At 37.8% G+C, this 26,158-nt stretch overlaps 1 protein-coding gene across 13 annotated transcripts in view; it reads right to left on the reverse strand.

Annotated features, from left to right (window-relative positions):
* The window catches only part of LOC135206707 (insulin receptor substrate 1-B-like), a 177,834-nt gene that overhangs the window by 102,822 nt on the left and 48,854 nt on the right, over nucleotides 1–26,158 (reverse strand). Inside the window, exon 1 of one of the 13 annotated variants that reach the window (XM_064238147.1) lies at nucleotides 11,879–12,098. The exons of 11 other annotated variants lie outside the window; for them this stretch is intronic. In XM_064238147.1, coding sequence (XP_064094217.1) covers nucleotides 11,879–11,884 — 6 coding nt within the window. In that variant the 5' untranslated portion in view covers nucleotides 11,885–12,098. Of the gene's footprint in view, nucleotides 1–1,611; nucleotides 1,760–11,878; nucleotides 12,099–26,158 lie in introns of those variants that run through there. One more of the 13 variants, XM_064238143.1, reaches the window with a different exon arrangement.

Consider the following 26,158-nt stretch of genomic DNA (forward strand, 5'->3'; position numbering starts at 1 on the left):
CAAATAAATATAAGTTTTTAGAACAGGGGAAAAAAATAGAGCCAAGCAAAGTTCTAAAAACAATACTGGAATGATTCCTTTGTCTCTGTTGGCACAGTTGGTTCAGGAACCTACTTTCTGATGTGGAATATAACAGACACATCACAAATCAAAGACAAGCAATTCACTCAGCATCGAAGTTACGATATATTGAACGACATGAACACAAGATAGAATGGAAAACATGTTGTTCGAAAGTACTAATTTCTCTCTCTCTCTCTCTCTCTCTCTCTCTCTCTCTCTCTCTCTCTCTCTCTCTCTCTCTCTCTCTCTCTCCAATTAATTATAATGCTCAGAATACGAAGTACGTAGACTGAAGCAGTAACATCAAATGTGTTGACAGTGATGTCATATTATCTGAGTTAGTGCAATTCAAAATTTCTCCATGCAGACCATGCCAAAATTCTCTCTCTCTCTCTCTCTCTCTCTCTCTCTCTCTCTCTCGAGAGAGAGAGAGAGAGAGAGAGAGAGAGAGAGAGAGAGAGGAGAGAGAGGATTTTATTAAAATAAAAAAAAAATTGGCAAACCTTCCCTTTCTCTCCAGCAAAAGAGAGAGAAAGAGAGAATGGGGTGGGGGGGGGGGGGGGGGGATTTTTTATGACCAAAAAAAAAAGGCACTTTAAGATGTAGTTTGTGACGTTAACGACTCGCTTTCTTGCAAGAGGAACATTATCCGTGGTTAGTTGTAGGATTACTAAACCGAACAGCCAGAGGTAACATTCTTTCCTTCAACTACCGAACTTAAAATCCTTGCTAAGGTTGGCTTTAAGGACCTTCAATTTCCGGCACTGAGCCTTGATTAGTGAAGAATGCATGACCATAATTATTACTAACCTCAAGTAGCTATATTTGAATGTTTCGAACACATGAAATATTTTACTACACTACATATAGATATACAAACACGCACACTAATATATATATATAATATATATATATATAAATATATATATATATATATTATATATATATATATATACATACATACACACACACACACACACACACACACACACACACACACATATATATATATATATATATATATATATATATATATATGTGTGTGTGTGTGTGTGTGTGTGTGTGTATATGTATTTGTATGTAGTACATATTCAGATATATATGTATGTATATATGTATATATATATATATATATATATAGATATATATATATATATATATATTATCAGTATACGAAATGTGTACGTAAACATGGCGTTTCACATTTACTGGCTTCTTAAGACGCCCCCACTACATTAATTCTTTTTAAAAACTCAAAAACTCCTTCCCTCAAGAATTCATTACTAACATTCAAAATACAGTAGCCCCTTATACACTGCAAAGTAAATAATATTAATTTTAAAATACAGTAGTCCCCTTACAAACTGCAAGGTAACTAATCTCAAAATACAATGGCCCCCCTAATATAATGCTAGCTAAATCATTTCAGAATACAGTAGGTCTTATACACTGCAAGGTGAATAGCATTAATTTAAAAATACAGCAATCCCTTCAACATCTCCTACAGACACAACACCCCACGTTACAAAAGCTCTCCTGACATCTAACCTTCAGTAACACCCTCTTGAAGAGAGACCCATCTTGCGATTGACGACGAAAGGGCCGCTCCTTCAGGAACATCGGCGGAGGAGGCGGCAGCGGCCGAGACCACGAAGAGTAATAAAAAAAAAAAAAAAAAGGGGAAAAACCCCAAGAGGAGAAAATGGCACTGTAAAACCCAACAAGCGAGAGGAGTTGGGGCACTGGGATGCAACGGCACAAAAGTATTACGTCGTACTGTCGTCCCAACTGGTCGCCACTACTGTAAGCATCTTATCACTCATTGTCCCTCAATGACACATGCACACGCGCGCGCACGCACACACACACACACACACACACACACAAACAAACACACACACTACACGCTCCACCCAAAACAAACCTCTAAATCGAACTGGCCCTTTCCTGAACAATGCAGATTATTCCGGAGAGTATAAGGTCAGCAAAAGAGACCACACACACACACGCAGCAATGACATTTTCAAAAATTTGCACTCGAGTTAATTATCTACTGATAATTCTATCTGTGTTTTATTAAATATGTATTACTTCTCCCTACTATCTTTATTTCTTATGCATCCAGTATTTTTGAACCCTGTCCCGTAATTTCCTGGTTCTGAGCTTGTTGCACAAAAGTAAGTTCATACTGATAGTGGTAAGAACGACATTGCTGCTAGAATCTGCAGTTTGGAACTGAAAACAACTTGTAAATCATTCACCTTTTCTCCAAAATGAAGTCCAATCGAGCAAGGGCATCAAAATCTGACGCTGACAAGTCGAAGGACTTTCTCCACGTCACTGACCAATGTTCTCGGAAAACCATGAAAGTGACAAACTTCGGCATTCTGACATGAGACAGATACTAACCGAGGCTTTATTTCACTATTAGGCAAAAATTTAAAAAAATATTAGTAGAAGAGTCATAGAGAATAAAAATAGCACATTAGCTGTAGGGAATAAAAAAAAGTCGAGGGAGAGAAAAGTTTGGCAATTGAGGGTGAGAAAAAAGGAATTTGCAGTGACAGTGGGGAAAAATCAGGGGTAGGGGGAGGCATTAGATAGGATGGAAGATATTCGACAGTTTAGAAAAATAGGCTTTAAGGACATTGTTAGCCAACAGTAGAAGGGGAAAAAAAGTTCAGCTGCTGAGGACTATGGATAAAATAGTTTGGAATACGTCGGCGGTAAAATTTCGGCATCAGGGGTGGAATATATATATACATATATAGGGTGGGCCAAAAGTAGCCTCACAGTTAAAACGGGTAATACGCAGTACATTTATTTTTATTAAACGCATAAAATTTTTCAGACATGAATAAGTGGCATAGTTAAGAATGACTGACATGAAAAGGATAAAAATAAGTAGCATGTATTAATGGCACAGTATTAATTTTCTATTGAAGAGTACTTTGAATGAGAAACAGTTCATAAAGTAACTGTGAGGCTAACTTTTTGGCCCACCCATGTATATAAAAAAGTGGCAGTAGAGGGCAGTGGAAAAGAAACTGCAAAGACCGCTGAGGGAGTGAGACATTTGCATGAGGTGTAAAAAGAATGAAGACGACGGACTACTACAAAAATAATAATAATAAAAAAATAATCAAATAAAAACTGAAATTCGGAAACTTTGAGCGGGAAGTATAGGGAAGGAAGGATCTTGTCTTAATAATATCCAGGTAGCGCGAGTGTGTGTGCAAGATAAGACGTGAATGGCGCAGTCTGTGTGCAAAGGGGGGTTGGGGGGGTAGGTTAATATGTTTTTATGCAGGTTAATGTTCTGAACGTTTTCTCCCAGCATCTTTAACGATAAATTTTTCGCCTGTTAAGGGAAACAGCTCATGTAATATATATATATAATATATATATTATATTATATATATATATATATTATATATATATATAATTATAATATAATATATTTCCAACAGGCATAATTTTTCTACTGTCAACAAATATACTACAGTTATATACAACAAAACATTTTTTATTTGAATGTATTATATACAATTTTGGGTGGAATTACCGTGAAACATAAGGCCAAAAGAAAAAAAAAATCCTGTAATTTCGGAAATCTTATTTACTATCAGAAAAAGCATTTTGAATTATTGCTATATGTTTCTTCTCCTGGCCTCTAATTGGAAATAGGAAAGGTAATCTGACAAACAGGAACGCAGTATCCAGAGACTGACAGGAATCTTGGATGAGAATTCTAGACTAGTGTTTACGTTCAAGAGTATGAAAAACAACATGTGGGACTTGAGGCAAACGTCTTCAGGAGGAGGAGGAGGAGGAGAGGAGGAGGAGGAGGAGGAGGAGGAGGAGGAGGAGGAGGAGGAGAGGAGGAGGAACTGAAACTACCCAGAGAGAGAGAGAGAGAGAGAGAGAGAGAGAGAGAGAGAGTCTTCTTGCAACCTTTCCGCACGCTTGTTTTCAGCCGCCTCGTCCTCTCTACGCAAAAACAAAAAAATAAATAAATAAATAAATAAAAAAATAATACATACACAAATAATAAGTAAATAAACTATCACATCCCTCTCATCGTTATTCCGTAGGTTCCGTTGCATACGAAAATGTAAGGACCTTTCCTTTCACCCACTACCATAAACCCACCCATAACAACACTACGTAGCTAACTCTTTCCGTGGTTGAATTTCCCATCCACTCGCATTTCTCTCTCTTCCCTTCTCTCGCTGCATCTCCTCTCTCTCTCTCTCTCTCTCTCTCTCTCTCTCTAACATTACACTACCTCTTTCCGTGGTTGAATTTCCCATCCACTCGCATTCTCTCTCTCTCTCTCTCTCTCTCTCTCTCTCTCTCTCTCTCTCTCAATGAAGCAACAGAGTCGCTATAGTAACGCCACGTACCACCACACGGCTCTAACAACAAACAACCGAAGCTAAATTCAACTCTTAATCGCCTGTCTATCTGCTTACCTATCTATCTCTCTCTCTTTACCTATTCACCCATCTTCGTACCTATCTATCTATCTATCTCGCTTCTTACATATCTATCTATCTTCTTACCTACCTATCTTTTTTCCTGATATGTTTGGATTTCTGATGCTCCATCCGGTATTTGATAGATTTCTCCATAAAAAAAATAAAAAAATAAAAAATCCAACGAGACTAAGCTAAATATGGATGAAGTTTCAAGATCGTGTTCCAGAGGTTCTTAAAAAGTTGTCAGTTCTCTGCCATAAATACTTCTAAGGCAGAGGGTCTTAACATGGGGTATGAGAACCACATGATCTCTGGATATTTGTATTTATTTGATTTTAATGTGTCCAAGTATAAATGGGTAAACTATGTAAATTAACAAATATATAAAACTATAATGGCTTTTGATTTTCTTGCATGTTCTATTCCTAGCTTTTCATACCTAAAGTATGAGTTTTTATCGCATCGCCATGATTCATATAAATGCATTAAGCTACAAATATCCATTAATATCCCAATTCTCTCTACCTCGGAATTAATATATTTTCATACATGTTAACCGAAGGGGAATTTTTTAATAATTTCATCCTCTCGCGGATTCGAACCAGAAATCAGGACGTCAGTGACTCGGTAACGATACCTAAAGTATGTATCAAACTAAGTGCATTAAGTTATTCTGTCAAAAAATAGGACTTAAGTGGACTTATGCAAAGGAGGTATGGAACCATACTGGGCAATTCACTGGGGGTCTGGAGTCATCAAAAGGTTAAGAACCCCTGATCTAAGGGCATTAACAGCACCAACAAGGCTTAGAGAGAATTTCAAAGTGGGAACATGGCACAAGAAGTATTAATAAACTTCCAGATTAAATCAACAGTATTTACCTCAACCCAAAAAAACATAAACCATAATATAAAGGTCACGTGTAATGGTAATGTATTGACCATAAAAACAGAATACAACGAGAGTATATTCTTAAACAGTACAAACTTCAACACGCCGTGCTTAGGCGTCGCAAAACAGGATCACCATCTTCTAATTTATTCTTAAAATGGCAATTTCCTTTACTCAGTATAAAAAAAAATAGCATTTTACTTGATATTTCTTAGTGACTTATGAAAATCGTTTACCTATAGAGTTCGTGTGATACAGCCAGTACGTGCAAATTAGCCGTGCTACGAATTCTTACAACTACAGACTTTCAATAACTAGGCCTATAAGAATTCTGCAAAGGCACAACTCCGATTGCCGAAAATACCCATAGAAATTGCACCTGAGAAAATCGTAATGATTACTATGTATACGCACATATAAAACATACATATGTGTATTATAAACATATATATGTATAATATTTATATATATTATATATATATATATATGTGTGTGTGTGTGTGTGTGTGTGTGTGTGTGTGTGTAATTACATTTTCTGACTCACTCGAGGTTCGTTTCCAGTGTGGGTCAAAAATTTATTTATGTGAAACGCGTGGTCGTGTTCATTAAGTATTTCCATACACACCACACACACACACACACACACTCACACACACACACACACACACACTGACATTCAAGTACACATACCACTGATGCATTTAAGTTCCAGTTACACGAATATTATCAGCAACCTTGACTCGGTCATAAATGTATGACTTTAAAATTACTCTTCCTAAAAAAAAAAAATAAATAAATAAATAAATTCTTATTTTCATGATAAAAAAAAATATTGGCTTATTCATACAAGATCAAATTTAATAAGTTTCACAAACGGAAAACATTTAATGACTTTTTCATAAAAAAAAAAAAAAACTCCATACAAGAAAACATTTAATGACGTTCACGAATGCAAAAATGTATTGACTTTAAAAAAAATTTTATGACTTTCATAAAAGAAAGAATCTAATGACTTAAAAAAATTTAATGACTCACAAAATTTAATAACAAAACAATTTAACGACTTTCACAAAAGAAAAAATTAATGACTTTCACAAAAGTAAAAAAAAATCAATGTCTAACAAAAAATTTAACGAATTTCCCTAAAAATTTCCATTACTTTACAAAAAAAAAAAAAAAAATTACTTTTTCAAGCAATGTTAAAACCAAATCTATTGAAGGCATAAAAACCAACGTACAGAATAACCTTCCTGTGCATATATCACTCAACACCGCAGTGCACAACCTTGCAGAAATAATGACGAGAGCGAAGGATCGATCATATACAGCAGCGATAGACTGATACACCCTACGACCTAACGTTTCCTAACCGAACGCATCAACCGGATACACGATACACAAACACACGCGATTCATAAAATGCTCAAGCAAAATATTGAAGCATTCGAAGATCAAATCACAAATTAATAATTGATATTATTCAGAAGATGAAGCCCATTCATAAGGAACAAGGCCGGAACAAGGCCACCACAGGGCCACTGACTTGAAATTCAAACTTCCAGCGAATGTGGTGTTCGATTGAAAGATTTAACAGAAGGTAGTAAGAAAGAAGAAGAAGAGAGAAAAAAAAAAAAAACAAAAAAGAAAGAATAAATTAGTAAAAAACTAGCAAATAAATTAATAGATAAAAATATATTCAATTATAAAACATAGGTGAAGAAAATGTAAAAAAGTATAAATTAGAAAAAATAAACAACAAATAATTAATTAGAAAATAAAAAAAGATAAATTAGTAAAAAACTATCAAATAAATTAATAGAATAAAAATATATTAAATTATAAAACATAAGTAAGAAAATGAAAAAAGATAAATTAGAAAAAAATAAACTAACAAATAAATTAATAGATAAAAATATTTATAAATTATAAAATACAAAGAAAATGCCTTTAGTACAACATTGCATCTTTGCTCCGACATCTCGAGGTTCCTAATTGCACGGCATTCTCAGGAGGAGAATGTTCCACAGTCCAACGGTGTGAGGAATCAACTGATAAACTGAATCGTGTTCACCACATCGAAGATTCCAGACAATTCGACCTCATCGCGTCCTGACTTGCCATGATGACGAGTGGCGCCTCCCTATCAATCACGTGTGCACCAATAATGAGCCAGTGTCTCTTTTCTGTTTGTCCTGATGGTGGGGATTTCTCGCCTTGTGTCTGCGTCTCTTTCCACATCAACCTTATTTTCTCTCCTTTCCACTTTCGTTTACACTGTCTGTCTGTCTGTCATCAGGCACTTTCAAAGTGGATACATACTAGAAATAGTCTAGAATGCATTTTTGTGCCAATTATTAACAGCGTTTTAAAGTAACATGACTATGGTAGTTGCATTATTATTATTATTATTATTATTATTATTATTATTATTATTATTATTATTATTTTATTATTATCATTACTATTCGACGGCGCATACACTTTAATGAAACGAGAATTAAGGCATTAAATACGATTAGAAACATCCTCTTCCTTAAGAGAAAAATTCGGACTTGGAAAAAGCAACCTTTATTTGTATATACCCTTAAATAGAGCTGAATAAATGTAACCATAAAGTATACATAAAACGAAAAAGAGTAAACGAATACTAATCAACGAATAATTTTAAACAAGAAAATAAAAGAAGTTGACAAGCAGTGATAAAAGGATTGTAATGTTTTCTGGGGCAGGAAATGTAAAATTCTTGGATAAAAATGGCCATGGTTTCAAAGGCTACGTCTGGAGCCAAGGTTGGGGAAAATGGTTCAATGACCACCACCCTGCGCCAGGCATAAAAATATGACGGCACCTCGGTTGACCTAACAACCACATCCAAATGTTACTACTACTTACATTACTAATATTATACTATCGGTAATAGTCGGAGTGCTAGTAGCAAATACAGGCACCTCCAAATAGTAGTTTGTTTGTTTGTATGGTGTTTTTACGTTGCATGGAGTCAGTGGTTATTCAGCAACGGGACCAACGGCTTTACGTGACTTCCGAACCACGTCGAGAGGGAACTTCTGGATTTCCATGCCCCTAGAGCACTGGGGTTTCAAATTCCGTCCTCATTTTCGGAAGTGCTGTGCCAATATCGTCATATGTGTTTCATTAACTCACTTTACTCTTTAAAAAATGAGATTAAAGCTGTGCTTAGCCTCTCAACCATCCGCAAAAGTGGTGACGTGTATCAGTGACGTCGGTATGGCGCATCCTCTACTATACCTTATCAAATGGTTGTTTAACTTATGGTTAAATGTCATTTTACCTATCCTGACCAATACGAAAATTGAAAATTTTAATAAATTAATATATTTTTGTTTGTTTGTATGGTGTTTTTACGTTGCATGGAACCAGTGATTATTCAGCAACGAGACCAACAGCTTTACGTGACTTCCGAACCACGTCGAGAGTGTGAACTTCTATCACAATTAATATATTGCATGATGAAATACAATTTTTTTACAATGATATATAGGTAAGGGGGATGGCTCTGCGTGACAGGTACATCATTGAGCACCACTTGTTCAAAACGGTCTGAGTAAGGCAAAAAGTTGGTATTTTTTCTAAGAGTAAATGGTTTAATTAAACACATCAATCAATTCAGTATACTTCCATAAATTAGGACAATGTTAAAAACGCTCAGTGTTTCAGTATCATGGCAAACCATACGTCGGTTTAGAAGCTGTTTACTAAGAACACTATTTCATGGCCTCTGGAATGCATAGTAGGTGGTTACCTGGCCTTAAAATAAGTTTTTTTTTGTACAGCGAAACTAGGTAGATGGATCAATCAATCAATCAACATTCTCTCTCTCTCTCTCTCTCTCTCTCTCTCTCTCTCTCTCTCTCTCTCTCTCTCTGGTTATTTCTAACAAAAATGCACTGAATTACCACCGTTCCAGTGTTCAATCTACATCACCTCTATAACCTCATTTCTTATTCTCTTCGGAGCTCATTCATTAACTCATCCTTGCGAGTGACGTGACGTCATCAGACCAACATCATCACACAACCCCCCCCCCCCCCCCCCCCCCCCCCCTCACACACACACACACACACACACACAGGTGTTCAGCATGACACGTGTATTATCCGGAGTTTCCCAGGTAATTCAGAGTAAACAGCGATCCACCACAGCAATTGACTTCCCCGACGGCAATATGCCTTCGCTGTAGTGCCATGTCAGGTGTCCTTGAAGTTACCCCCTGACCTTGAAGCCCGGCATCCTTATCTTCGCCCTGTATCTGTGCGGTAATTGTATCTAACCAAAACTACCTCATTCTAACCGTCTGAGTTATAAACACAGTTTCATCGAACATGACGCTGACCTATTATGTCAGTGCCTGATTGGTTACATTGGTCTATCGTACAATGTAGTACGTCTTGTACTATCATGGGATTACGTAAGTCTATTCAACGGCACAAATAAAATACACTGCCAAATTCTTCCTTTCGTGGCTTAATCAAAGAGAAATAACTGCTTGTCGAATTTCCAGCTCCACAGAAAAATACGGAATTAAAACCATAAAATTTCATCGCCACTTTGATACTTCAAGAGCATTCTCGAGCTTCCTAGACAGTGATGAATTACTTTTTTATCCAAAGTTTGTGTAAAATGTCAATTCACCACTTCCTAAGTGTCGGTATATTTTATTTTAATCTATGTTTCCAAATCTCCTTCCCATCAAAGACCAACCCACCTCAACACCCACATTCATTAACAAGTTTATATAGTTTGCTAATTGCATTTTTAACCCACCTTATTCGATTATAGTTCAGCAGCAAATCATCTCAACAAAATGCTCTCTCTCTCTCTCTCTCTCTCTCCTCTCTCTCTCTCTCTCTCTGTATATATATATACAATATATATATTATATATACACTATATACTTACCAAATATATTTCTTTCTATCATATATTCCAACTTGTGTCACCTTGTAAAACACTTTCCTCACAGCTACTGCATATCTAATTTTGCCTTCGTTCTCTTATCTACCTGTATCATTCTGTGTTAAATTTAGCCTCAAACACCGATTTGACACAAGGACTCTCTCTCTCTCTCTCTCTCTCTCTCTCTCTCTCTCTCTCTCTCTCTCTATATATATATATATATATATATATATATATATATATATATATACTTACCAAATATATTTCTTTCTATCATATATTCCAACTTGTGTCACACTGTAAAACACTTTCCTCACAGCTACTGCATATCTAATTTTGCCTTCTTTCTCTTATAAACCTGTATCATTGTGTGTTAAATTTAGCCTCAAACACTGATTTGACACAAGGACTCTCTCTCTCTCTCTCTCTCTCTCTCTCTCTCTCTCTCTCTCTCTCTTCTCTCCTCTCTCTCGATCTCTCTCTCTCTCTCTCTCTCTCTCTCTCCAAGGCCCACATTTCCTATTGGGATTCCATTTACTTTCACCGCCTCAATCATCAAGAGACCGACGAGAGGTCAGAAAAAGCTGAACGTGGCATGCACGGCCTTTAAAAAAAATCGAATAACATAGAAATATACAATATGGAGGTCATGAGGATGTTTAGGATATATAGTACAGATGAATTGTTTTGAGTATAAAGGGATTCTGAAAAAAAAAATGAAGCACTATCGTTTAGTGGAACGTTAGTAATACAGAAGTATTAGGAGAGAGTGAAGAGGAGACGAAGCACTGGAAAACTTCTGGATAGATGGTGTGGAACAGGTATATACTGGAAAGAAAGGTCCTTCATAACCAGGAAGAATGAGAATGCAAGTACAGGGAGTTGGACGCCCTGCTGGTGAATCTTCTGTGTGGGCGTAAGAATTGGCTGATATTGTGGAATTTTTCTCAAAAGTTCATCTGGAGTCACACCCTACCTGGGGAAGTTGCTCAGTCTTGCATTATCTATCTATCAACCTATTCATTTATCTATATATTAATAGTCATCGCGTTCTGTAATCAGTCCACAAGACAACTCTTGAAAATCTATAATCTTCCTACACACAGTTCAAAACACATCTCAAAGTACACTTTATAATCCACAGCAAAATGTTTTGCTCTAAATCCTACGCTTACAAATTCAATTTTCACCTGGTAAGCAAGAGTCGATGATATCAAATTTGAAAAGACAATAATGTAACGTTAATAAGTAATCCATTCGCTATCATTCAAACTTCTGGGTTTATACAAAAATCTTCAAGAGAATGTTCTGCCACTTGTGTAACATAATACGCATAAGTACCTTTCAATATAGTTCATGTATGGATTATATGGAAATAAGGTCAGAAATATAGTCGTTCACGCAATCCTTCAAACTCCACTCTCTCTATTCATAAAAAAATACATAAAAATAAATAAAAACCACCTGCTGACGACTTTACATTCAATAAATCACCAGTTGTCACTCACCTTCATTCTTTACAGTTCCCTGCGACCGTGAAACACAGAAACGACGTCAAACTTCAGAATTCATGGGCGGAAAAGAGACGAGTCCTGGGAACCAAAGCCTCCTGAATGATGAACATAACTGAGCCTAATCAGCTGGTTACGAGATCGTCAACGAAGGAAATTGGCGTTTCCCCTTTCCAGAGAAGGTAACTACTACTAAAGCAAAGGCACGACAACGGTCTCAGGCAAACTGGTGCCAACCCAGCAGAGCCAGAGAGAGAGAGAGCGAGACACTCCATTACTGATAATGTTTATCGGAGATAGTGAATTATGATCTATCATATGCCTTCTTCGTGTTTATCGCCTGATAGGCAGCATTCAAAAGAGACACAAAAGATGATTACAAAATGATATCTAAAGAAATCTATCTCCCGGCAGTATAATAATGGCCTGAATCTTATTGCATTCTTTTCCTTTTATGTTTGTTTGCATGGTGTTTTTACGTTACATGGAACCAGTGGTTATTTAGCAACGGGACCAACGGCTTTACGTGACTTCCGAACCACGTCGAGAGTGAACTTCTATCACCAGAAATACACATCTCTCACTCCTCAATGGAATGGCCAGGAATCGAACCCGCGACCACCGAGGTGAGAAGCAAACACCAAACCAACCACGCCACTGAGGCGCTTTTTTTTCTTTTTATGGATTTATTTTTGTCCTACAGCTAAAAGTAAAAACCGATGACACATCAGAAACTGGGCTATTAAAATGCAAGTTTTCCTTGTGATCCACACAAGTCTGAACGAAATTTAAATCGGAAAGTTAAATTTCAAAATGAAGCTCCAAAATTAGGTGAAAATATCAGCACTTTTGTTTCTCCATAATTATTCGTCTGGGTTCTTTTTGCAAACGAGCTACTTGTTCTGTTTTAACGACGTTTTGCGATCCGTCTGATCTTGCTCTGGCCGATGATTCCGCCCTTTTATTTATGAAGTCGTATTTCTCATTCACGCACATATATTGTTTGTTTGTTTTTTTTGTTTGTTTGTATGGTATTTTTACGTTGCATGGAACCAGTGGTTATTCAGCAACGGGATCAACGGTTTTGCGTGACTTCCGAACCACGTCGAGAGTGAACTTCTGTCACCAGAAATACGCATCTCTAACTCCTAAATGGAATGCCCGAGAATCGAACTCGCGGCCACCGAGGTGGCAAGCCAAGACCATACCGATTATGCCACCGAGGCGCTATTCACTTACCTATACATCCAGCTGCTCCCTTTCGCAATCACACTCTCAAATCGCACCTTTTTCATCATAATTACATGAACAGCCCCAAATGAAGACCATCTCACTTAGGAAGGAATCCAAATCAATTCGCGGATCAAATATTGACACCACCCTTTCCACTTTTCTCGACGCTGCTCACCACTGCAAATAACCTCACTGGCTTGATTACAGGTAGGCCATTTAAGCAACATTTCACTGACCTTGACAGAAAACCCAGCAAGAGCCAGTGCTGACATAAAGCCAGCTTAATCATAAACACCAACAACCCCATCCTCCTTTTCTGTGGCATCGTAACAACACCTAGACGTCTGGCTACCTCATCTTGCACTTGCTCCGTGAAAGTCAAAAACTTCGGATAGTCCTGTTAGGCGACTGGGTTTTATACTTATTACCAACTTTACAATTCTTTATAGCACTTCTTCTGTCCCCTGGACCACATTACTTTCCACTCTTGGGGTCCAGGTCCGTTTCTTACCCCCTCTTTCCTTTTTATTTATTTTGTATATTTTCTTCTAAATTCCCTGCAACGACTTATCAGGGCATTGGTTTGCAAGGACCTAGAAATTTTACATGAAAATGGCATTCTCTCTCTCTCTCTCTCTCTCTCTCATCTTCCATATATATATATATATATATATATATATAATATATATTATATATATATATATGTGTGTGTGGTGCTGTGTTGTGTTGTTGTGTGTGTGTGTGTGTACATACATACTTACATTTATATAATAATATATATATATATATATATATATATATATATATAATATATATATATATATATATGTCTGTGTTGAGAGAGAGGACCGACTGGAGAAGTATCCAGATACTTAACAATAATGTACCCATGACCAAAACATTTACCCTTTAAATGGATATTTCTTTCTATTATTGCTACAATTAACACTACAAAGGAGAATAACACAACAATCAATATAAATTTAGTCGCATTAAACAAACAAAAAGTCCGATTGTTTACTACCATAATCTAGAGTCACACCAACAACAACTGTCATGGTCCACCAAAATGCACACAAAATGGAGGGCATATGGTACGAAGACTAAAGAAACGCTTTTGAGAGAGAGAGAGAGAGAGAGAGAGTGAGAGAGAGAGATGCTCGTCAGAATAGGTGGGGAGTTGGGGTGTTAGGAGAGAATAGGATTAAGCAGACAAGGGGGCACCAAGGAAGGAGGACCACAAGAGGAGGAGGAGGGGAGGAGGAGGAGGAGGAACCAGACGAAAAGCACTGAGGGCCTCCCTCAGACGCCACCCCCCCCCCCCTCTCTCCCATTCCCGCCACCGCTGGCAGGTTAAAGGTGATGATGGACCCTGGATTGCACCCACTGCATGGCCTGTGCATTTTACAAACCCACGTCGTACCCACTCGTACATACGCGCACACTGCGCATGAGGGTGACTGGGAGGTTGAGAGTGACGGGGTGTGGGGGGGGATTAAGAGGGTTGGGTGACGTCTGTCTGCCTCTCAGCTCTTTATTGTCTATGGACTATGCGACCACGTTGAAAAGGAGGCTCCAAATTGCAAGCAGACAGACACCTCATAAAATCACTGACTGGTTACAGTCAATCTGGATGAAGAACAACTATAGTCAAGTTTTTAATGGAAAGCAAACCCACTTCCCCAATACCGCTGCCTACAAACACTCGAGCGTCATGCTGTGGCAGACTAACCTAATGGTAGCCAGGTTAAAGTGACTATAGGTCACGAAAACTTAATTTAGCTCCTTTTATGGTCCTTTTAACAAAATTCAGTTACTTTTGGCCTTTTAAATAAAGTTTAGCTACTTTTTCGGTCTTTTTTGGTCTTTTCAACATAATTTAGTTGGTTTCCGGGCCTTTATATCAAATCTTAGCCATTTTCAGACCTTTAAAACAATATAAATTTTTTTTCTACCCTTTTAAAAAAATTTAGTTGCTTTACTAGTTTCTTTATATACCACATCTGGCAACATATTGGAAGATTCGTGTATTTATCAATGAAGATACATTTTAGTGCCTTTATTACAAAATAACAGGCAACCTATACTTTGAAGACTTAATACTGAGACTAAGAAAGATCAGTGTATTAAAAACACGAAAAATTCCAAACCTTATTTCACCCGTTTGCACTTACTACTTCATGGCTGCCCATGAATTGGCAGCCCTGTTAAGCAAGCGAAACTCATTTTGCACTCCGTATCAGAAATCTATTTCCTTTTTTTTACATATTTTTATGAGAGACAACATGCGTAAAGACGTATTTTAAAGCTTTTGCTGCAAGACAATATAAAAACCAGGACACATGACAGCATATACCCAACAATCTCCAATACTCTCTCTCTCTCTCTCTCTCTCTCTCTCTCTCTCTCTCTCTCTCTCTCCTTCTACGTCACTGGTCGGTAATGGCGTTGTTTAAAGCTGAGGATGAAAGCGCTTGACGTCATACCGAAATTTGGTAGGCTAGTACAGACGAACGACGGCAGCGTGGCGGCGTTACCCTCCTGCGCCTCTGCCACCATCAGACGTGAATAATGAGCATCATGCACTTGCACACTTCGTGTCGATTATTCCACTTCTGAGAACAATCGACGGCCAAGCTTTTCGTTTCATACAGAGCCTATTACTCTCTCTCTCTCTCTCTCTCTCTCTCTCTCTCTCTCTCTCTCTCATCATCATACAATCCTACACACCTGTGGCCATGGAGCAGGTGTGCCCTATATTGATATTAAAAGCCGACAACTGCCATCGAGCCAAAAGTACAACCATGGAGAGGGATGGGGAAGGGGACAAACAAACAAACATCCCCTCTCCCCTTCCCCCTAAACACACCATCAACGGCTGACTTCCTAAAGAGCAGCAGATATTTCATATGAAATTCCGTGGGGTAACGGTCGAAGTGGTCATCAATGGTTATGGCGCCGTTCTGTTTCCATATTGCAAAACTCTCTGGCGGCACCTTTGCTTCGCCTTCTCTTCTCCATACGGACGGACGGACCAGACGCGCGCGCGCGCGCACAGCCCACAAAATGATAAATAAATATATAAAAAGTTCCACTACTAGGCTTTCACCTCTTCCACAACTGAGCCTCGTCAAGCCTTGCCATCTCATGTGCCTCGGTGCCCTCGCCCCGTATTCATGACTCCTCTCCTTTCTCCCTTCTTTCCTCACCTTCCTCCTTCTCCTCCCTCCCTCCCTCCCTCCCGCTCTCTCCCTCCCTCCCTACCTCTCAAACATCACTCCTTCGATATCATTTGTTCATTCGAAGCAAGCAAGCAAGCGAGCGAGCGAGCAACCCACCCTCCCCTAATCGTTTCCTCTTGCTGCAAGCATGTTCACACCTATAACGTTAAACGACCCTACTGAACTCTCGAGTGCGCTCTCTCTCTCTCTCTCTCTCTCTCTCTCTCTCTCTCTCTCTCTCTCATAATGCACACGAGGGAATTTGGTTCGAATCTAAAGCGAAGACGGAACAAATGAAACATCACAATAATTTCATAGTCGCTGAAGACCTATATAGCATGAACTATAACGTACCTGGTATTCAGTTAAATGCGGGGAGTCACAGCGAGACTAGAGAGAGACCAATGAGGCCACAAATGCTTTCAAATGATAATATAAAAAAATATAATCTGAAAGCAGCTAAGATTTTAATGATCCTGTAAAAATGTTTACAGCCATGATGATTCCACGGTTTACATTATAACGCTTTGCTAGCTGGCAAAGAATTGAAACGAGAGTTACAAGCTATTTCATAAGAGATGCTAAATGCATTGTATACAATTATGTATTTATATATCATATAATATAATATAATATAATATATATATATATATATATATATATATATATATATATATATATATATATATATATATATATATATATAGCATACGACGCATCCACGATTTCCCACTTCTACCAATTGGTGGCGTTGTTGTTGGCACAACTCTAGTACGACGTCACATGATTCCCGACAAACAAGATGTAAAAAAAAAAAAAAAATCGACAGCCCCTTTCGGCGATACATTCCAACCAACACAGCCCAAACGAAAACAATGCCTACTAACACACCATTTGCTCAAAAAGCTACTTTCCCTTGAAGTTAAAGGATGGAACGTTAATAATCACACACGGCGCATTTTCTAAACTTAATTTTATTTATTCATTTATATTTTTTGCCACTTAAAATTGATACGAAATATGGGAGAAGACGACATACGCATCTGACTCGTTCGTGCAGTTTCTTCTTCGACTTCAGGTTTTGTGCCAGAATAATCAAATAATCATAATCAGAAATTTGCTTACAACTCGCCAAAACGATATCTACTCTTTTACTTATGCTTTAAATGAGATGAAATGAATGTATGCTGAAGTCGAGAGATGAAATGAGTGAACGATGAAGTCCCGAGATGAAATGAGTGAACGATGAAGTCACGAGATGATATTTGCGAATGATGAAGTCAAGAGATGAAGTGAGTGAATGAGCGAATTCAAGAAGCGCAGTGAGCGCAGAAATCCAAGGAATGCAAAGGGAAGCAGCAGTGATTGACTGTGGGACGTCCAGAGATGCAACGAAAAGTAATTACTATATGAAGAAGAGGTGCTTAGAAGGCGACTTTAATAAAGGGCCTGCAAAGGGGGGCCGAATTTGATAAGGGTATTCCAACCTTGACTTAGAAAACTGCGCTGCCAGGTTCTGTTCTTCTCGGGACTAAAATAATAATAATAATAATAATAATAATAATAATAATAATAATAATAATAATAATAATAATAATAATAATAATAATAAAATCCTCATAGTATCGCGATTGATAAGGGAAACCGAACAAATTCCCGAAAGCTATCCTTACATAACTGTAAATTTGTTTCTCAAATAATATAATAATAATAATAATAATAATAATAATAATAATAATAATAATAATAATAATAATAATAATAATAATAATAATAATAATAGTTGTAGTGGTAACAATAATAACAATAGTAGTAGTAGTAGTAGTAGTAGTAAAAAAAAAGATGATGATAATAACAATAATGGTAGTAGTAGTGGTGGTGGTGGTGGTAGTAGTTTTAGTAGTAATAGGAACAGAGCAATAATAGCCAGTGGTAGTAGTAGTAGTAGTAAAATGAACAGAGGAATAATAATAATAGCAGTAGTAAGTAGTAGTAGTAGTAGTAATAGTAGTAGCAGTAGTAGGAACACAAAATAATAGTAGGTAGTAGAAGTAAAAGGAACAGAATAAACAAATAGAAGGCTTCACAAGTGAAGTATAATAAAGCATTTATGAAAAACATGACAACAACAAAATAAAAATCGTTCCATGACGAGAAAAATAAAATTCAACCGCACGAAAAAGAGGGAAAAGTCAACCATGGAAGACTACCGTTAAAATAATCCATGAACAATATTTCTATCCCTGGTTTCACCAATTCACACATTTATAGCGTAGTGACTTGGAGTTTTAGTATGTATATACAGATATATAGGTAGGTGAAATGATTATGTATATACAGTGTATAGGTATGGGTATATGTATGTATATACATTGTACATTCAAGTATGCAATAATCAAAATATAAAAAAAAGATGTGTAGAATCTAAACAGGTTATGTATCATTAAAAGAAAGACAATAATACTCTCATCGGATAAAATTCTGAATGTAATTCTGTTAAAATTGTAAAATATTGTATATTTTCTCTAATAAAAGATTAAAAAAATTATCAGAGAGAGAGAAGCAAAGAAGAGGAGAAGATGGAGAAGAGAGAAGAGAAGAAGGAGCACGAGAGAGAGTAGAGAGAGAGAAGAGATGGAAGGAGAGAGAGAGAGAGAGAGAGAGAGTCTAAATGGCCGAGATTCAAGTCATCAGCGCATAAGTGAAGAAGGTAAGTTTATGTTAAGAATAGTTTCACCTCGATTGGGTGGAAGACATTAACTCTTCAGGGCAGTCGAGTTTTAACCGTATGCATTTTAACACGGTAATGAACACTGCCGTCAGCCGATTTCCCTCCACTACTGACATAAACCATAGCTGCGACCCAAAACAGTCGACTAACAACTTGCTTTATAATTCAATCAACATAGCCACGCTGGATGTTTAGAGTACGCACCATTATCGGCCTTCCTCGTCCGCTTCGAAAATAGAGCACTACGAAGCGAGAGAGAGAGAGAGAGAGAGAGAGAGAGAGAGAGAAAGGGGGAATGCTGGTGCTCCGATGACTTGCAGTCAGCTGGCAAGGCCGCTGGGCTCATCTGTCTGAAGGCCGTGTGGGATTTGAAAGAGATGATCTTTTCCCACGGCTTCGCAAGGGAAAGCAGAGAATAAGGGAGTACGGCGGGAACAGGAAGTTGAGAGGGGGAGTGGAAGGGGGAGGAGCAGGAAGAGGTGGAAAGGAGGGGGGGGGGTGGGGGGGGGGGGGTTAGTGCAACACTCGCACCACGAAGGAACCCCCATTTCCCGTTCCCCAATGCTGTCGCGAAACTTGACGATACGTCCCCAGCAACTATGGTCTTCAATCTTCAAACTCTCTTCTCGTCCGACTTCAAACTCACGAGGGTAAACTCGGGAGTCTAATTCCTCCAAACGGTGAACTAAGCATCACCAATCAAATGAAAATAACATGAACAGACATCGTAAAGTCAAAATCGATATTTGCCAGACAGGGCAAATTTTCTTTTCATAGAAACGATTCTAACACGAATGGACATAAAAACCTTTCACGATGCAAGTATTTATTCATTCAATAAGGACAACATAAGAATACTGACACATAAGAAGAAAAGGTTACAAGGTCCTTCTTAAACAACTTGGGAAATTATCTTCCACTAACGATAATACAAAACATCATCATCAAAAGACTCAAAAGAGCTGTAATATAAGACAATTTACTGTCAACATGACCACTTCCTTATGCTCGGTACTGAAACAGAAGGAAACGAAACGACGGAAACAAGAGAGAAACAAAAGGAGGTAATCATTATTTTGTCTTTCATCTCACAGTATGAAGAACCGTGAGGAACAGAAACAAATAAAATTACTATATCTTTAACTATAAGCAAAAAATAAAGAAGAAAAGTATCTGAAACACACTCACTCGCTCACACACACGACGAAGGGAAACGACTATAACATTTGAAAAAAAAAGTACATACTGAATTGCGTAGCAAGATCTCCATATAATCCTAACATTTACGTTTCAATAAAATGACAGCCAAAAATACTACAATACAATGTTTGTAAAGTCAACACAATATAAGCGTGAATTATGCCAGAAAACATTAAAAGCGCCGACCCTTAAATATACAACTGTTTTCTTAGCTGTTACACAAAAAGGCCTTATTACCCAAGTTGATGTAAGATAAATGAGGCTTTAACATTACTTGCGACGAGTCTCATAAAACAAGACCTAAAAAACAATTTCTCTCTCTCTCTCTCTCTCTCTCTCTCTCTCTCTCTCTCTCTCTCTCTCTCTCTCTCTCGATCTTGGAAAAGGCTGACAATGGCACAATTGGTTCGGACTTGGCCACTACAGCACTAAATATAAACACGGGTGTCACTGACCTCCAGCTTACACTAACTGGCTGCCTACCCACTGAACGCGAATATCACGTAAAAGTTTACCACAATAAATTCTATCACCACAGTAAACAAGAAGTAAAAACCTTAAGAGGTCTACTCAAGAGACCACGGCGGAGTAAAGAAAAGAAATATTCGTGCTCACTATGTTCTACATTTAATAGTTTTATGGAAGAGCCAAAATTCTGATATACGAAATAATCATGCCATCATGTTCGAAATTTAATATGGTAGTTGGATGGGAAAAGCAAAAATTCAATATAAGAAATGTTCATGACCATTACGTTTTATATTTAAATACTTTATGGAATAGGCAAACATTTTAAAAATAACATGAACACACACATACATCAACAAAAGCTTTGAAAGAATTTGAAAGAATTTCGGCCAAAGGCCAAGCGCTGGAACCTATGAGGTCATTAAGCGCTGAAAAGGAAATTGACATTAAGGAGGTTTGAAAGGTGTAACAGGAAGAAAATCTCGCAGTTGCACAATGAAACAATTGTTGGAGAAGGTGGAAAGTCGTATAGAAGAAAGAGAATATGAACGGCGGTACAGTCAAAGGATTGAAAGGGGTTGCAGCTAGGGGCCGAAGGGACGCTGCAATTATAGTACAGTGCACCATTTGAAGTGCACTGCCGGCACTAACACTCGCTAAGGGGAGAGGGCCTATTCGTGACGAATGAAATCACACAAGACGATCTATTGGACAACCAAGGAAATCCACGAGAGCACGAATAAAGTGTCGAATGGGTTAAGAAGCCTGGCGTCAACCCCTCGTCTCTACAAACCAGCAGAGGGCAACGACATCAGTTACCACAGCCGTCTCGACAAAATGTGGATGCTCAGTGATAGTCTGCAAATCGACATGCCAACTCCAAGAAAGCGCAGGTTTCCCACTGAAATATTTACACAGGAGAAACGACCAAACATACTTATGTCAATGGCCGAAAAATTCACTACAAATTATAAAAAAAAAAAAAAAAAAAAAGAAAAAAAAAAAAAAAAAAAATGAACAAATACATAAAGATGCTAGGGGATTTCACACACCCAAAAGATAGACCAATATTCCAGCAGCAACCAAGCCAATGACCCGAGGCATTTGACACTTGTAATAAGATCCCAGCAGCTAGAAGAGGCCTTACAAACAATACCAGGCTATCTGCCAATAATAACAGATCATGTTTTCAAAGCACTACGAAAAAAAGATAACCTTGGGTTGAAGGTTAACAGTACCTTATACTGTTATTTGGGAGCATAGCAAGATCAGCACGGAATAGTTTCATCCACACCGCTTATTCGTAATCTCTATGAATTTCCAGTTTTACGATTTTACTCTCCAAAAACCCATGTGTAATTTCTCCACTGCAATATTAAATTTTGTACGGAAAGGTTTATCATAATAAAACGCCAGATGCGTCTTGATAAAATTATTACCATTTTAACCACACGTCAGCAATAGCGTAAATAAACACTGTAAATATGCAGAGCCGTATATAGATATATATACGGCTCTGTAAATATGAATTTAATTTCGACCAGCGGACCCATGCCATAACAAATAACACTAATACTACAAGAGAGGATCGAATTACAAATCCTACCAATGAGAGAGACATTAGGCAACTACCGACCCAAAACTACCACCAACCAAGCAGGACCTCATTCTGCAGCCTCCCTCCTAAGTGCTGGAATACGGCAAGTCTATAATATAATAAAGTCATTTTCCAACAGACTATCCGTGTTACTTAACGGAAAGATCATATATACGTACATAAATATAGTAAATATGTGTGTGTATTCATGCAAACTGCGCTTAGAGATTAGGATAGATCCGGTAAATGATAAAACAAGAAGCGCAGTATAAAGAAAATGAAAACAGCAGAATTTGAGTGCCAATTAAATCTTATTGCTCTTACCACAAGTTGAAAAAAAATTAATTTGCTCTTACCACAAGTTGAAAAAAAATTAATCCACAAGCAAAGAAAAAAAAATTAACTTGCTTTCCTTGAAGGACCAAAAAATAAAATAAATAAATAAAACACGATCAGTTATCTAATAATCTACTGATCACTCGCTTACATTTTTGGAGAGAGAGAGAGAGAGAGAGAGAGATCGTAAACCATTATGCTCACTCCGGGAATAACCACAAGATGCCTGGTAGGCATCTAATAAAGATCAAACAGATACTTGAAAATAAGATGAACAGAAAAAAATCAAGACTTCTCTAATTCAGTAAAATTCTGTGTGCGAGCGCTACGGTGTGTAGGTATGTGTATATGTCTGTGTGAGTGTGCGTGTGCGCGTGTTGTGTGGCGCCGCAACATCAACACGGTACCCCAATACCGGTTTTCTAGGCCCACGAGCCACACCACCAGCAGATACGGTCTGGCGCTTTCTTGTGAATGTAAAGGAACACCTATAACGACGCAACATGGTCTTGGCCGCCATTTTTTTTTTTCCCTATGGCGTCCCAGTCGGCGTACCTGGCGACTGACTAGACCCGGCTCCCTCAATTGTGACTTCCCATCACCACTACCAATCGCCGTTTTAATCGAATATAAATACGCATTATTATTATTATTATTATTATTATTATTATTATTATTATTATTATTTAGATGATGAACACCGTTGACTTTCATGAAATTCAAACTTCCAAAGAAATACAGAGATTGCTTATTTATGTTACGATCGACATTAGTCTTGAGTGATAAATATAAAAATTTAATGGTCGTTCGAACTTCTATTCGCCGTTTTATTTTTTTATAACACTGTACGCTGACTGAAGTTTTTTTTATAACATTCTACGCTGACTGACGTTATATTTTGTATAATATTCTACGCTAACTGACATTTTATTTTAAAAACATTCTACACTGACTGACGTTTTATTTTTTATATGACATTCCACGCTGACTAAAGTTTTATTTCCTTGTAACATCCTACGCTGATGACGTTTATTTTTTATAACATTCTACGCTGACTGACGTTTCATTTTAATAACATTCTAAGCTGATGACGTTTTATTTTTTATAACATTCTACGCTGATGACGTTTCATTTTTTATAACATTCTACGCTGATGACGTTTTATTTTTATACTATTCTACGTTGACTGACGTTTTATTTTTTATGACATTCTACGCTGACTGAAGTTTTATATTTTATAACATTCTACGCTGAATGACGCCCGAAGACTAATTGAAAATACTAATCTTCAAAGGTGAACTCGAACAAAAAAAAATAAATAAATAAATAACTGGTACATGTCCACACACAAAAATGAGAGACATGAGCGGGTGCAATGTGCCCAAACAACATACAACGACGTTCAACCATTCATATTCGTTTGTATTTAAAAACCAACCAAATAAAAACCTAAAACAAATCCTAACAATATAAATGATTTCAAGGACATCGTCGTGAGTCAATCTCGAGGTCAACTGTAATTTAACGATGTTGGATGAAGTTTATATATAAAAGTGAAAAAGACTAAAATAACAGCGTACCAAAAACGTGGAGGAGGGGGAGTATTTGTCAAAATATTCACGTCGTCCAACTTTCAGATAATAGGTAGTAATGTAGAAAACTCATAGGCCTGATGCCATTAATATCGACAAACTTTTTCTAGGGCGGCGGTCAATACCAAACATGTTCATTGGTGTTTAGCACGAGCTTCCAATCCATTAATCTCCACTAACTTCTACTGATATTGTTTAAAACACGATGCATTCGACAATATTTACCTGAAAGGGGTGACTTAATTTATAAGCATAAAGAGTAGGGTTCTTAAACGACCACCTTCCTCCACTTCCTTAGTTTTTCTTTTTTTTTTAATCACCTTGAAAATTATTTACTTGTCCTGTTCTGGATTACCTACAAGTGTCACGCCTTCCATTCTCTCCGCTTTGGTGGGTGGGTTAAGACTCATTCCTAGGTGGTTCCTTCGATCACAATCCTACAAAATGTAACAAAATTATTTCATGGATATTTTTTTCAATGGCAAAATCATACCGACAGACGACGATAGGACTAAAAACTGAAGATATTTTTGTTACTTTCGCAACGTCGGTGTCCTTGCACAACCATCCAGCAGTCATCGGTAAACTCTCAGTCAACAATTGACTAAACGATTATGTAAACTGGCGTCACATCTGTGTAGAATAGAATGCTATATACAAATTAAGCCAAACACTGGGATATATGAGGGGAATCAGCGCTGAAACGGAAATTGACAGCTAAAGGTTTGAAAGGCGTAACAGGACGAAAACCTCGCAGTTGCACTATGACGGCGTCAATAACCTTGTCGTTGCGACGCCAGTAAGAACAAATCAATCAATTACACTATGAATCAATTGTGACGAGAGGGAGGAAAGTATGACAGAAAAAAGAAAATATGTAAGAGGTACAGTAAAAGGAATGACAGGGGTTGCAGCTAGGGGGACGCAGGCACGCTGAAAAGAACCATAAGTAATGCCTACAGTGCGCCACATGAGGTGTACTGACGTCACTAAACCATACGTGGTGTGTAGACATGCCTAGCCATGGCAACGTAACAGTGAATAAATCAAATCGTATCGCTGAATGCACGAGATATATATGAACGATATCACTCAATGTGAAAAATACCATAAATATTTGCCTACCAGTCTGTTAATCCTTCTTAAGTAATACTACTCACATAAACACATATACATAAAAGTGAAAACAAACTTGACCACCTAAGTAAGGGATAAACAACAAACAATAACAAAGGCAATAGCAGTGACAACATCAGCATAAACAATATAACTTGTCCCATGATATCCCCAAATATTGGTTCCCTGAAATCTCCCTTCGTGGGGATGGTAGTGTTGGCGAACATGCGTCCACCTAATTGTACAACCACCTCTGAATAGAGGTTATAGAGTGAATACGAGTACACTCTCTCTCTCTCTCTCTCTCTCTCTCTCTAGGGTCTGCGGGGGACGATCAAGCAGGCTGAGGAGAGAAAGAGAGAGAGAGACTCAACATGGTGTGATCAGAGGGCTATTGGGACGGGAAGAGAAGAGAAGAGAAGAGAGGAGAGGAGAGGAGAAGAGAAGAGAGAGGAGAGAAGAGAGTGAGCATCCCAGTAGCTGGTCAGGAGTTAGGTGAAGGAAGGAGACATGGATGGAGGGAGACTGGAGGGGGCAGTGTGAGGGAAGGAGGGAGGGAGGGAGAGTGAGTGGGAGAGGTGCGAGGATGGGGGAGGAGGGTGGTGGGGGCGGGGGTGAGAACATGGGGGCGTGGTTGAGGCCGTCTGAGGGGAGTGGCATCGTGATGTGGAGGCCGCGCTGGGGTTTCTAGTGCAGCGTGGTCTTCGAATTCTTCTTCTTTGATCTCTTAATTCTTATTATTATTACTACTATTATATTTTTGGTGTTGCAGTTTATGTTACT

This window comes from Macrobrachium nipponense, chromosome 31 (assembly GCF_015104395.2).
Source record: "Macrobrachium nipponense isolate FS-2020 chromosome 31, ASM1510439v2, whole genome shotgun sequence".
Taxonomy (NCBI): Eukaryota; Metazoa; Arthropoda; class Malacostraca; order Decapoda; family Palaemonidae; genus Macrobrachium; species Macrobrachium nipponense.